Source organism: Strix aluco, chromosome 2 (genome assembly GCF_031877795.1).
Source record: "Strix aluco isolate bStrAlu1 chromosome 2, bStrAlu1.hap1, whole genome shotgun sequence".
Lineage (NCBI taxonomy): Eukaryota > Metazoa > Chordata > Aves > Strigiformes > Strigidae > Strix > Strix aluco.
In genome coordinates, this window is record NC_133932.1 from 62,773,811 (window position 1) to 62,788,231 (window position 14,421).

At 45.2% G+C, this 14,421-nt stretch overlaps 1 protein-coding gene across 1 annotated transcript; it reads right to left on the reverse strand.

Annotated features, from left to right (window-relative positions):
* Positions 1-456: 456 nt before the first annotated feature.
* LOC141920214 (regucalcin) lies at positions 457-13,516 on the reverse strand. Its single transcript, XM_074816906.1, has 7 exons — positions 13,462-13,516; positions 12,634-12,798; positions 9,430-9,612; positions 7,934-8,149; positions 6,302-6,433; positions 1,680-1,834; positions 457-940 (listed from the first exon to the last, which is right to left on the reverse strand). Exons 2-7 carry the CDS (start codon positions 12,794-12,796, stop codon positions 890-892), a joined length of 900 nt encoding a protein of 299 aa, XP_074673007.1. The 5' UTR covers positions 12,797-12,798; positions 13,462-13,516; the 3' UTR covers positions 457-889.
* Between the last annotated feature and the right edge of the window lie 905 nt (positions 13,517-14,421).

The following is a 14,421-nucleotide window of genomic DNA, read 5'->3' on the forward strand; positions in this document are numbered from 1 at the left end:
ATTACAATAAAACTTCCCTTTTCTGCACATTGGTAGAAGCAGCGGCAATTTGGGCACGTAGGCCCCTCACCTCTCTGGCTGCTCTGGGGGAGTTCGGTTCAGCAGGAGGTACATCCAAGTGGTGTTTTCTTTTAAACACAAATGGCCAAGAACACCTGACACTCTATCATTACGGATCTCCCCAGAACAGGCTGAGATCTTCAGAGGATGGACAAAGATATGGCTCTTGATCCCACAAGTTTGGGGTTTATATTTAACAAAATGAACAACGTAGTGACATGCACTGGGGAGAGATGATGATCAGCTCCATCCTATCAGAGTTAATTTAAGCACAACCACAGCCTCAGCCTTAAAAATGTAATGTAAAAAGGAAGCTGCAGATGCACAGGAATAGGTATTTATGTTTCAGTTGTTGAGAACACCATGGGACAAATGAAGTTCCAGTTAAAGCAGCAGTAAGACCACAAATGGCTATTTTATGAGGAACTTTGAAAATACATAAAAGAGACAGTACAAGTAGTTTAATCAATATAACAATATAGCATAAGATGCAAATGAGATGAGAGAATAAACAATAAAAGAAAATATATTAAAACGTTATTTAATCATAAAAGAAAGTTACAATATTCAGCAGTTTATTCAGGTGAGAATCTTTTTAGCACAACGGAAAAAGCACCATCAGATATTTAATGTAATAAGAGTTTAAAGGGGAAAAAAAAAGATCAGTTTTAAAATATTCCATGTATTTCAGTAGTTTTTCATCCTTTCCTGATGAGGTATTATAATTGTGTTCTGGTTTCAAAACAAAAGATGCTGAACACCAGAGTAAGACCTTCCGACTTGTCTTGCTTACATCAGTCCTCTCTAATCCACTCTGAAGAGTGTATATTCAACCTGCAAATGGATACGGTGGGACTCCTTTCACCCCTAGTCCTGTTATCTGTTGAAACAGAGAGGAAAAAAAAGAGATTAGTGCAACCATTCACCACTGTCAGACACTTGATTTTCTTTCACAACTAGACATGTTTTAATTTAGGAAAGGACTGTGTCCTCCGACTTGACATCCTACTACATTTTGCACACAGGAGCTCATCACAGCCAGGAACTTCAACCTATGCTCTTTCTCTAAAGCTGAGTAATCGCAGGCCAGAGTCCATTCCCCAAAAGCCTCTTCTCAGACACTACTAAGCCTTAATTCTGCAGTTCACAATGTAACCTTTGGTATGCACACATATGGAAGAGCAGGGCTTTAAAACAAATGCCAAGATGACAAATTTTTAAAGAGATAATCTATTTATAACTAACTAGAAAGTAAATAAAAGCAGATCCTTTTATCTGCCATTGATTAAGACAAAGAAATATTTACACATTCTTTCCATAACAAATAAAAAACTCAAACTGTGCTAGGAGGAGGAAAGTAAAAAGAGACGATGGCATAGAAAATTTGCAGTATCAGCACTGTCAAAAATTTCAAACCCAAAAGTATTTTGAAATCTCTAAATACATTTAGCTTTCTTCTTTTGCAACAGGAACCAAATATACGAACGATAGCTTAACATATATGACTGATGTTCTAACAACCACCCTTTTCCTGCTTCCCACCACTCACAGGTTTGCTACCTGAAAAATACAGGAAGGAAAAATGGCCTTCTAAGACAACAGGAAAAAGTATCATTCACCTTGAAAATCCCGCCAGCCTGCGGCTGCCGTGAAAGCCACTCTTTATCCATTCCATCACTGGCAGAAGTCACATACATTTCTGAATAATCTTTTCCTCCAAAACAGCAGGAAGTTGTCTTGTCAACAGGAAGTTTCACAGTCTGGAGTCTTTTTCCTGGAGAGAAAAATATGCATGCCATTTCCTGTTTGTCTACTTAAGACAAGAAATTTAAACAAATTATTGCGAATAACCGGCATGGAGCCAGGTGTTCCACAAAAGTGGGTACCAGGGCAGGGGGAGGTCCGATGCTGAGTTTCAGCATACTGATGAGCACCGTGGCAGGGAGAAACCAGACTTCTGTGAACTGCATTGTTGACGATGTATAATTTGACAAGTTTCAGTCTCAGTTATCACTAAGAAATCCCACGCCCAATCCCAGCCTGTCCTCTAATTAAATGCTAACATCCAGAGCACCGACATCTGCATCTGAGTTCAGAATCTAGGCTGCCCATGCAGCCAATGGAAATGGGATATAATTCCTCCCTAAAATAGTCACATGAATCACACCCTAGGCCTGCTGACTTTTCTGCTTTTAACTACAAAGGAAGCCTGGAGCGAGCAGACCTCGTGCTACACCTCCACTGCCTGCAGTTAAGGAATATTAATTCCTAGAAGTTTTTCCTGAATTTCAATAGCATTTCAAATCAAGTTTGCATAAAATAGGGATCATGGGACATGTCTGAAGTTTACAAGAAACTAGCGCTACCATAAATAATATTATGCATTTATTATACCAACAAATACCTACCCTCCTAACAACAGTAGTGAACAGACTGCCTCCAGCCTTAACCAGAAGGCTGTTGAGACACTTTACAGCAGATTTTTCTAAAATGCCTCCTAATTCTGGACAATAAGTGCTTATACCCATCATGCCTATTTTATTTACCTACAACTGAATTTCTCTTTCCAGAAACACGCTAAAGCACATGAAACTCCTTACAAAACATGTAAATTCTCTAGCACCGCTACTGCATGTGTGAAGGGCTTGGTCCCCATACAGTAACTGTTTAGTGATGTGTTGAAATAGCAGGAGAGTAACTTTGATGTTGGGAACCCTACAAGGAGAAAGAAAAAGTGGAAAGTTTCGCCCACTTAACACCCATGAGAAGTTTTTGGTCAACTTCAGAGCATGGCTTTATTTCCCAGGAGGTGTTTATCAAAGCAAGCACCTGTCTTTAAAACCTTTTGTGTCACCCAACAAACTGTGCCTTGGTCCCTTGCAATGATGTTAGCAGCACTGAAAAGAACTGACAAAAACACAGACTGAATAGCTTCACCTGTACCACAACACTAAGCGGGTCATAAGTGCAGCTAAGAGCAGGGTCACATTATTAAGCCGTCGGTGCAGTCCTGGCACAATTTTGGCCCACCTAGTTGTGTACACTTCTTGCAGAGACAGTCTTGGCTCTGTTTTGGTGTGGGAAGACAGCCTGGCTGTGCAAAATAAGCTATGATATGCCATATGGTGCGGGACTAAAGGACATTGCCTGATTCATTTTACTTGCTAGTATGGATGTAACCATTACATTCAGAATACAGGACTAAGAGGGATAAGTAGAATCATCTTTGCTTCACAGACAACCCTGACACGAGGGCTGGATACTTTTAAACTCTGTTTTAATCCCAAAATAAATAAAAGAAAATAGCAAGTGAGCAGTGGTGAAAGAGTCTCTTGTATGTAATAGCCTGGAAAGTGTGAGCACTCTGGGATTCCTGATGCTGTATAAGCAGCTTATTTGGCACACATTTTGACCCACAATGGCCAAAGTAAAAATCAAAGTGAAAAAAATAAAAATCAAAACCATGTAACAGTGTTTAGATTGTCAGAGGTTATTTGCCTGTCTGGTTAATCACTTTTTCCATGAGAAGAGCAGATTTTTCAAAATATCTACAAAACTGGGAGAGAAGAAATCGTGTCTGTTGCCTGGGAGTGACAAGGACCAATACGAGTCCCCAAGACAGCACCACCTGCAAACTTGCTCTAGCAACACTTTGTGGTTATCCAGTCAGCTGGCAGTGGAAGGATTACATGGCTACATGGGTTACATGGTGGCTTATAAAATGCTCTAGAGGCCACCCTAGAAATTGACTGACACCAAGTCTGGGAGAAAATGAGTGGAAAGGCCATTCAAAAGGAAAAACAGGCATGAGCCCCAAGGACAAGGGGAGAGACCCTGACTGTACTTGGAGAGTGGTCTCAGCAGATAACAACATGGAAGATATTATTTACAAAGCTCCGAGATGAACAATGTCTTCCTGAAAATGCAAGAAAATCTGCACCTGGATGATCTAAAATCTACCTGAAGTATTCATCTATGCTTGGTATCTACAGAAGAGAGAAACTTAGCAAATCTTTTAGACCCTATAGAATCAAAGGATATAAAAATACATTCATTAGGAAGAAATGTAAAATATTTAATTCCTTATTAAAAGACACAACTGCATAAAACTAGCAGGTCACTAAGTGACTGGAAGGTATGACAAGACTTGGCAACATTTTGAGCCCTTTGCAAACCCAGTGGGATCAGTCATCACAGCCTTTCCCTGTAGCACATCCTGCATCTAAAGGTAGCAGCTTATCTAGGTTAAAGAGGCCTAGACCTGAAAAGCCACTTCACCCTGAACAGGCAAAACGTTCACTTAGAAAGGATACCAAACAAAAAAGTTTTCCTCTCCAAAACATGGTCCACGCTTTGCTATCAGTGAAACCTGAAAATCCCTCAGGTGCTTTAGATGAGCTCTTTATCACTGGATGTATCTGCCACTGGCTGACAGAGATTCAAGCCACACTTAACAGCTACTGTGCATTAAAAGAGAGGCTTTCATGGAGTTCTCTTCAAACCTGTCCCGGTTATCTCCCTGAATAGTTACAATTCACTCAGAATTCAGCAAATTGAAGATTTTAGATATTACTTTAAAATGATAGTGCAGAGAGGGCAGATAAGCATGAGATATTCACAAAGAAGGTGGCTCTTTTTGACATGGACACTTAACCTGTGAAACTTCTTGCTACTGGGGTGCTTGTTGGCTGTGGGTGCTGGGAATTTCATGTGGGTGAGGGGGGACAGACAGGTTCACAGAAGAGAAATCCACTGGCACCAACACCAAAATCACATCCAGCTCTGAAAGACCCTGATCTGAGCAGAGTTAGACTCAGAGTGCATTAGGGTATGTACTCTGCTCTCAATATTCTTAGTCTCCCTACACATCTGCTTATGGACACTGTTCTGTTTAGCTTTCCCTTAAGAAAACACCTCCAAAAGGGAGAAGAAAAGGGAAAACAAGTGAAAAAAATAAGGTAGTGAAGGCCAGGCAGGAAAAGGGTATAAAGAGTAAACCAGAGAGGAAAAACAGTAGAGTCCACTGCTCCAGAAGGGTATTCAAGGGGCTGGAAAAGGTCACCAAGGGGTGCTCTGCCCACCAAAGGAGGAGGATATAGGACTAGAAACAGGTCCCAGAGCTGCTGGGACCTCCCAGCTGGAGGTTCCTCCTCCTAGGGCTGGGGTGCAGACTCTGCAGGACAGGAGGAAGTCCTGCAGGTTTGCAAGACCTTGGATGGGTACAAATCAAAAGGTGAGGGGAAAAGTACAGCCTGAGCCTCAAGTAAGAGGTTCCAGTGGAGTCAGAAGAGAGGCTGCAGCCTGATCTGTCTGGTGCATGCGTGTGCCAGGGTCTGCTGTGTACTGCACGCATCAAGGGACACTGGCATGCCTGGATCTGCAGCCCCACAAAACCCCAAGACTTCTGCTAGGGCTGGACCTGGGTTCAAGAGACCCCAGATGCAACCCAGTGTAGTTGCTCCTATGCTGCATTATACTAACTATGCTGTCTGGGATTTGTCAAAATCATGTTCCCATTCTCATCCACTGGCCCCTTGCAGACAGTGTGGTTCAGTCTCCTTGAAGTGCTCTACTTGTGTTTTTTAGCCAGACTAAACCATGCTTGGCAGACCACCAAAGTCCAAATGAGAGTAGCAATGAACAACATTGGCTCACACAATGGGCACACCCAAGACGTTACTGTGGGAATGATAAAACACTGTGGAATTCATTAAATATTTTTTATTATTTCAATTGCAAAATTTATCATGTAAGTAATATTCAACAATAAAAAAAATGTTGCTGGCGTAAGTGTCATGTGGGACTTGTATTAACCTCAGTAGGCTGCCCAAAATAATACACTATGCTGAAGAAACAAGACAAAAAAAAATAGCTTAAGTCATCTTTGCTATTTCATGGCTTATTCATTTTCTTCCACATCATTTATCAACGAGGTAAACACTAATCTTAAATTTGGAGGATGCAAGTGGAGGCTAACTCAAACAATTCACAAGCATAATGGTAATCTCCTCAGCAACTTTACCTTCTCCAACACAACAGAGGCTGGGAACAAAGGAGACATTTACAAAGCTAACTTTTGAGAGCAGGGACACATAATTGTTTAAAAAAAACAGTGTTTTAAAAAGAGCACGTATACAATTTCTGTGAGGGGGAAAAAAAACCACCTCTCAATCTTTGCCTTTTTTTTTTTTTTTTTCTTTTTTTAAAACAGAATTCCAGTCTACCCTTTGCAAGGACTTACCTGTCTCAGGGTCAAGACGAATCACTCTCCCACCATCGTAACAAGCTACCCAGAGTTTGCCTTCTGTATCAATGCACATCCCATCAGGAATGCTTTCGTCTTTTTCCAGTTTGTATATACTCCTACGGTTGCCTGCAGGGTAGAAAAACCACAACAAAACTGAGTGAGACAGTTGTTAAAATTTTTATCAGTCACAGCCCAGCAGAGTTATTTGTACTATTATTTTCAAAAGCTGTGCTAAAGTCCTGAGTTTTTTCATATGAAAGAAATGGATCATGTCTGCTGCCCTGTTTGTTTCCTGAGAAGTTGTTTCTCAGCATGAAATCCTGTGGATCAGTTTCTATCCATTGAAAGTATAATCCTTTTTTCTGGTGTTCTTTTCTAGCATATGCTCATGCTCCCTACTTACAATATTAAATGAAAAACTGAATAAATTAATGTTATATATTCAGCAAATTAATTACTTGTTCTAAAAGCAGTTTGGATCATTTCAAGTATGGGTCGCTTCCACTCAGAGAACTGGAGACTTTTCAAACAGATTGCTGGAACATGCCAATAATCGCTGTTCCAACACAAAACTGACCTTCAGATATATAAACTGAGAGTTTATATAAACACAGAGTTACGAAAAGCATCAACTTCAAAGGCATACTGTCAACCTAAAACCAAAAAACTCTTTCTGAACTTTTATCCACTGTTATTAAAGAAAATTAAAACCAACTTTCCAACATTGTTTATTTTATGTTCTGACAACTTCAATGTTTCTCATATGTAGCAATATTTTTAATGAGTTTCCTTTGTGCTCCTGGGGATTGTCAAATTGCCCACAGAAAGAGAGTGAGCACGGGTGAGAGAGAGGAGAACCACCCTATTTCCTAAAGAAAAATTCAACTGTAAGCCACAGCAGAGAGACATCGGGACAAGATGCTACACCTAGAATGACTTTAAATTCACAGTTTTGAAACTGTCAAACTGACTGGGTTCTTTTAAAGCAAAATACTGCAGTCCATGTACTCAAAAGCAAATTATTAGTCCAAGTCACTGGAATTTTTCATTTGCCCAAGCTTGTAGAAGCCCTTAAGGGGTTGTTTTGTTTTGTTTTAAATAAATGAAGGAAGAAGTTTTGAGTAACTGCTTTCCAGTTGTTGCTTAGCTCTGTCTGCAGAATCTTCACCTAAGAGCTTATATTTTTTAAAAAACAGAACGGGGGAAAAAAAAAAATCTAGAGAAGCTACCAGAGGTTTTGCACAAGACTACAAGCTTTTCTGTTACTTTGCCTATGATGTCAGGAACAAAAACACAGCCACAGAAATCTAGCCATAGAAGAAGCACTTTGCCCTTTTTACACAGAAAGATCAGATATGCCTTTAGTAATAGTAGTCCAGATTACCACTGAAACTCTGCCACGCAATTTAAATACTCTATAATATTACCAACAGCCCCTGACTAGTTTGAGCTAGGAGCCTACACAGGCACAGATGAATGTTAATCTGGCTTCTGTTGCTTTGTTCTAAAGAGGTTTCTGAAGAAGAGCTCCCAAAGAGCTGATCACCTCTGCATAATAACCAGAATGGAAACAAACATCAGAATCTCTAGGTACAAACAATTATTTTAGAATACAACAATTCATACCAATTTTTCCAGTTTGGAGGTCATAATCAAAGGCATCCACTGAGTAGGACAAGCTGTCAATGTAAAAGAAGATTTTGTGATCCAGCGACCAGTCCAGCCCATTAGAAATGTCCACCTGATCAAAGTGCTTCACCACTGAGAGGTTGGAGAAGAGCGTATACAGAGACCCCTGGTGTCTTTCCAGCACGGCAGGTCGAATCTCCTCAGCCATCGTACCTGTGCAGAGACAAAGAGGAAAAAGCAGGTTCAGAGTGAACGGGCTCTCCCCTGAGTTTGGTGGCAGCCCCTCGCTACGATGATGACCACACTGCCAATGTAGTCAGGAGCAATGTGGGGACTTCAGAAATCTGGGGAAGAAACTGAGTTAAAAGCAAATGAGAAAGGTAGATTTCAAAAGTCTTTGCTTTTAGCCAAAAATGAAAATACTCAGCCTTTGGTTTTTTGTTGAACTGTGGCAGAAATGGTGTGCAGCATGATTTCTGCAAAATGTTTTATTCAGTCATTCAAATATTAAGAAAGGTGTAGTCAGCATTTAACTTCCCACAAATCTTAACATCATTATAGTAGACAGACTGGAAAAAAATTTCCTCCTCCCTCAGACTGAGTCTTGCTAAAGCCTCTTCAAAAACAAATCTCATCTTTGTGGCTTGAAGTTGGCAGCTGAGACTGGCTCTTGAGAGGCTGGATAAAAAAAAGCAAGTTAAGGTAAGCCTTGGGACTCAACTACAGGGCAGATGCACAGAATGGTGTTTTAAAAGCCAGGAGGACAGGATCACGGGACAGCTGAGGCTGGAAGGCACTTTTGGAGATCATTCAGGCCCACCCCCTGCTCAGAGCAGCATCAGCCAGCAGGTTGCTCAGGGCAGCATCGTGTCTTGGAAGATCTCCACAGATAGAGACTTGACAGCCTCTCTGGACAACCTGCTCCACTGTCTGATCATCCTCAATACGAGTTTTCTTACATTTAAACAGAATTTCCTGAATTTCAGTTTGTGCCCATTGCCTGTGGTCCTGTCACTGGGCACCACTGAGCAGAGCCTGGCTCCATCTTCTTTACTCGCCCCCCATCAGGTACTTATACACATGGATAAGATCCCCCTGAGCCTTCTCCATGCTGAATAGTCACATAAGTTTTTAGAAATACCATCTATAAATTCTGATTTATAAAGAACAAACCCCACAATATAATAAATTTCTCACTGGAAAACTATTTTCTATTGGCACTCTGCCATTATTCAGAACAAGCATGCCAACAGGGAGTAACTAGGCAGGCTCTGAACAGTGGGCCTCTTCTTAAAAAAAATAGTTCTGATAAGATGGTGCCCAAGTGATACAAACGGACTTGTAAATGGGATTAAACTCTGCCTGAAGGCAACAAAAAAAAAGTACCAACCATTTAACTATGAATTAACACCTGCTGCATCCACAAGTGATCGCTGTATCTTGTCACCAAAACCTAAGGGAGCAGCAGAAGGGAGGAACTGCCTGCAGCATACCTGCAAAATACCTCCCTGCAGGATCCACTTTCCCATCATTGAATCGGTTGTTTGGTTTATCCTTGTCCACCTGAGTAATGGTGGTTACCAACTGCTCTTTCCATTTCAAAGCAGCAAACCTGGTTCCCAGGGTGATGACGTAATCCCCGGATTTCCGGAGAGCCACGGAGCTCACAGGAGCATCTAGAAACAGGGTGAAATGGAAAAGAGGTTATGTGCTATGGCAAGACATTTCTTTTCTGCCTTCTTTAGACACACAAGCAGTCACACCCAACTCAGTGAGACCAAAGGCAAGAGAAACAACCTGCTTTTCTACCAACAAAACTGATGTTTAAATACATAGAAACAAATTCTTTCATGTGAAGAGGGAATACTTAATGCATACAGAAAGTTGCTACAAAGAGAGTAACCAGTTTGTGACATAAAACTCAGGGAACTTGAGTATTACCACTGCTCCCAGAAGTGATAATCATTACCAGCACCTGTTTCTGCTAGGTGCTTTTAAAAAAAAAAAAAAAAAAAAAAAACACAACATAAAAAGGGGGACAGATACAGGCATGTATGCTTTTTACCACAGGTTACTGTGTGGGTTCCCTCCTCCCCAAGGGAAAAATCGATTGCCACAAGAGCTCTGGAGCAACTGTGTTTGTTTAGCAGAGCTCCCGGGGTAAGTCAGCCCTACATGACCATTCAGCAACAGCTCACGGAGACAGAGAGTATCTCTGCACTGGGACAGGTCACCCTGGGCAGGAGAGCCACCCCCTGCACCACACTGCCGTGCAGTTCAGACATGCCTCCAAGCAGCACCAAAAACACTCTCCAAGAGTTAAAGCAAAACAGAGAATTAGTAAATGCTCCATGGTTAGTTTACACTCATTTGAGCTATTATGCAGTAAAACCTCAATTGCAGGTTATTATAAAGGAATTAGTAAAAAAAAACAGAGAAATGAGCGTGAAGGTAACATTTCTGTAAAAGCCTACAGACACAATATAAGGAACAGTAACTTTAAACAGGGCAATAAAATCTGGGATAATATTTAATATGTATGGGACTAATTGCCAACTTTCTAATAAAACATTTCTTGTATTTATAGCTTTGAAGAGGTATATAATTAGGTAACAGATTCACAAACACAACCACCAGCAGCCACCACTGCTGCCAAGAGGAGCTGCTCCTTTCTGGCTGCTTGCTCTCGGCTCAGGATGCCCCTTCCCTTTGCAGCCCCAGCAGCGGTACCACCATGCCAGAAGCCCGAATGCTATCTGTCCCCAGCGCCCAAGATGCACACCCGATTGCAGGCTCAACTCCAGCAACTCCTTCACCTAGAGGTGACCCCGAGGGTGACCGCACTGCTGAGGCTGCTGATGGTCTGGGCTCACCTACGCTGGGCGAGTGGGTGCCACTTCTTCTTCCCGTGACAGCACAGGGGTCGGCAGCGTCCTCTCAGCCGTGCCTGGCACCCGCCAAAGGAAGTCATTTTGCTGCTCTTTCCATTAAAAGCCAATAAAAGCGCTCTTCTGCCTGCACCGGCAGCAGGGGCTTTGCAGGCAGCGTGTGGGAGCAAAGCACCTGGGGCCATGGCCCACAGGAACCCTTCCTCCCCGGCAGCCCCCAGGGCCACCCTCCCACCCTGGGGGGAAGCAGCCCCCCAAGCACAGCAGCCTATATACCCCTGCCTGCCCATCCCTGGAGGTGTCGGCCCCCCGGGTGCCCCAACAGCCACAAGAATAGCCCCATACCTTCCTGACAAAGCACCCCAGGGGAGAGGGGGTGTATCAGGCCTGCGAGATGGACACAGACACCTTGCAGTTCGCTGCACAAGTACAGCTCAAGTGAGCGTATCTATCGGGGCGTCACACCCAGCTCAGTCCGCTGCCACCCCAGAGGGCTTTGTTAAGCAGCATCCACAGGAATTGATTTATTCACACCATTTTATGTCGAACAGGAAACTGACCGTAAGGTCTGCCCCCGCCCCCCGGCACGGTTATGCAGGTAGTGGCGTTTTCCCTGTGGGGTTGAAAAGGGCATTTGAAGTTGTTGCTCAGAGTGGGGTTGTTGTAATTCTCTGTAAGCTTCAGTAATGAGTAATTTCTCGCTCAATTTTCACTTTGGACATCAACCCGCTATTTCTATCACATGGCACTCTTCGGCTGTTTGGGGTTTTTCTGGTCCTTTAGTCATGGTATTCCCAAAGGCACAGCTACGAATTACAACTATTTTATTACTAAACAGAAGAAACAGAAGGAAGTTTAAAAAAAGAAAAAAAGAGTAGCTACTTCAGCTGATATCCCTTCTACATCTCCAGAGGCCACATGTAAGAGATTACACCTTTGAGAGTAGGTGGGGAGGAAGCAGGGAGAAGCACTCTCCTTCAGCTAAGGTAAGAGGCATAAATAAGCACGGGAAGCAATGGTTCCAAAACTAGTATCAGGCCTCCCCTCATCTTAAAATTGGCAACTACAGTAATTTGAAAGGCAGACAAGTCCAGATCAATTTACTGTGAATAATGTGAACAGCTTATGGGTGGGCAAGCGATTTTCATCAAGTGTTAGTGAACATGAGAAAGTAATAAATTCAAGTACTTAAACCATTTAAGGAGCTGTCTTCAGACAAACAAATATTTACATTATCACATCCAGAAGTAAATCTGCAACTGTTTATGAGAGTTAGCACATCCCTTCCTTTTTGGAATAAAAATTTAAACTACTGGGACTCTAGCTGGTGACACTGTTACCTTAAAAAACATCATCTTCTTAAATCGTTGTGGGAAATTTTCTTCTAATAAAGAAAATGTGAAGGGCCAAGCTCATTCAAATCAGTAACAAAACTCTGACAGGCATCAATACCAGAGAGGGAGAGTCTCGGTGACCCTTACCTCTAGGGCAAAGAGGGCACAGAAGAGAGCAGGTTGTGAGCAACTTACATGAAAGATCAAGCGGATCAACCGCAATCCAATCGCACAAAATCGTATGAAAAAACTCAGGGCCAAGCCTGGCCAGTCACGGTATTTAGTTTATGCATGCAGCACAAGCTGTCCTCTTTGGCCCAGCAACTTCAGGTTTTAGGGGGGATCCCCCTGCACCAGGCCAGCTCCATTCAGCACCCCCGCAGGGTCCTGCCCGTGCAGGGCAGGGGCGCGGTGCCACGGCAGCCGGCCCCCCGCGGACCCAGGCCCAGCAGCGGCTCTGCGGGCCGCCCCTTACCCACGGCGACGGCCTCCACCCTCCCGGCGGCCGCGCTCCAGCGGCAAACCTTCCTGCGCGGGATGTCCACGAAGAGCAGCGCGCCCGCCTCCTCGTCCCAGACGGGCGACTCCCCAATCCCGCAGCCCTCCCTGGCGACGCACTCCACCTTGACGGACGACATGCCTGTAGGGAGAGGCGCCCCGGTTTACCCCCGCCCGTCAGGAGCGGGCGCGTGCAAAATCAAACCCTCAAAACCCGCGTTTGCGTCTGCGGCCGGTTCGCAGCTGCGCTGGCAGCCGAGAGGGGTTTGACCTTCGCAGCGCAGAGCAACGGGGTTTATTTGTGCTGGGCTGGTGAACGGCCCTCACACGGCCAACGACGGGTGGGTGGGTGCGTGGGTAGGTGCCGTCGTCCCCCCGCCCCGACGAAGCCGGCGGGCAGCACGGCCCGGCCCGGCCGCGGAGGCGGGAAAGCGCCTGGGGTCGGCCGCGGCGCACCCCGCCGCTTGGTGCGCAGCCCGGCCTGCTGTCACGCCGGACGGCAAATTTTTTGGGGAAGAAAAAAAAAACCCAACAAAACAACAAAAAACCCAACCAACCAAACAGCAAAAAAACCCCCAAAAACCGGGAGTGCGGGCGAACGACGGACCGGGGCCCCGGAGGTCAGGCCGGTCCGCCGGCGGGCCCGCCCCCCCCCCGCCGGGCTGCTGAGTCGCACCTCCCGCGGCGGCGGCAGTGCCGCCCTGCGTGGGGCGGTATAATTTAAATACACATATGCACATATTTTTTATATATACGAGAGAAAAAGAGTAATAATAATAAAACACAGCCACCCCGCCGACCCTACCTTTTTCCAGCAGCGCACCCCGAGGCCCCGGCTCGCCGCCGCCCCTTATAGCGGGGAGGGGAGAGGGGAGGCGGCCACGCTCCGCCGGGCTGAGGGGCCGGCGGCGGCCCGGCCTTGGGTGCCTGCGGCTGGGGCGGGCCCCCTACCGCCCCCCGAGGGGAGGGAGGGGGAGGGGCAGCCATTTCGCACCCCCCCGGCGAAGGCCGGGCCACGTGGGATCCTGCCCTCGTGCGCAAGGTCAGCGCAGGTAGCGGACAGCACCGATTGCTCGAGCTGGGGCGGCTGGGCTCCCCCCTCCCAGAGCTGCAGGGGGGAGGCAGAGGGAGAATAGATTTCTCTCTGCGGTGGTCAAGTTTCTCCGCTCCCTGGAGAGGTTGATTTCCGACAGGTCTGTTTTCTGCCTGCCTTCTCCCAGCTGTGGTTTAGGCATCCACTGGGCCATAGCCCTGACTTCCAGCGCCAGGGGTCTTTCTCGACAGATCCTGCAGTATTTCCCTGGTTATCCACAAATCCAGGGCCTTCAGTATGCCATGTCCTCTTTTCCTCCCCATGCTGTGCAGCCTCAAAAAATTCCAAAGGTGCAAGGCAAATGGCTAGCATCAAAATTTCCGGATGCAGTTCTCCCTTGCGCCTGTCCCATCTGTGCTACAGCGGCTGCAGCTCCCCAGCCTCAAGTCATAAAGCAAAGGGCATTCTGTAAATGGCCGGTCTCCTCTTCAGCATCCCCTGCCAGATTGCCTTTTGACTTGGATTCAGTCATTGCCACAGGGACCTATGATATAAAAGTGACTTCAGTCTCAGTGCGGCATATCTTGTGTGTCTTTCCCAGCAACTTGGGGTGCACCAGGTAGGCGCAGGGTAGCTGGCTGCCTTGTCCTCACAAACCAGGATGAATCTGGCTGCTCCAAAACCTGCCTTGCCCCCAGCCAGACTCTTGTTTCCAGCTGGCACTTATAGCAG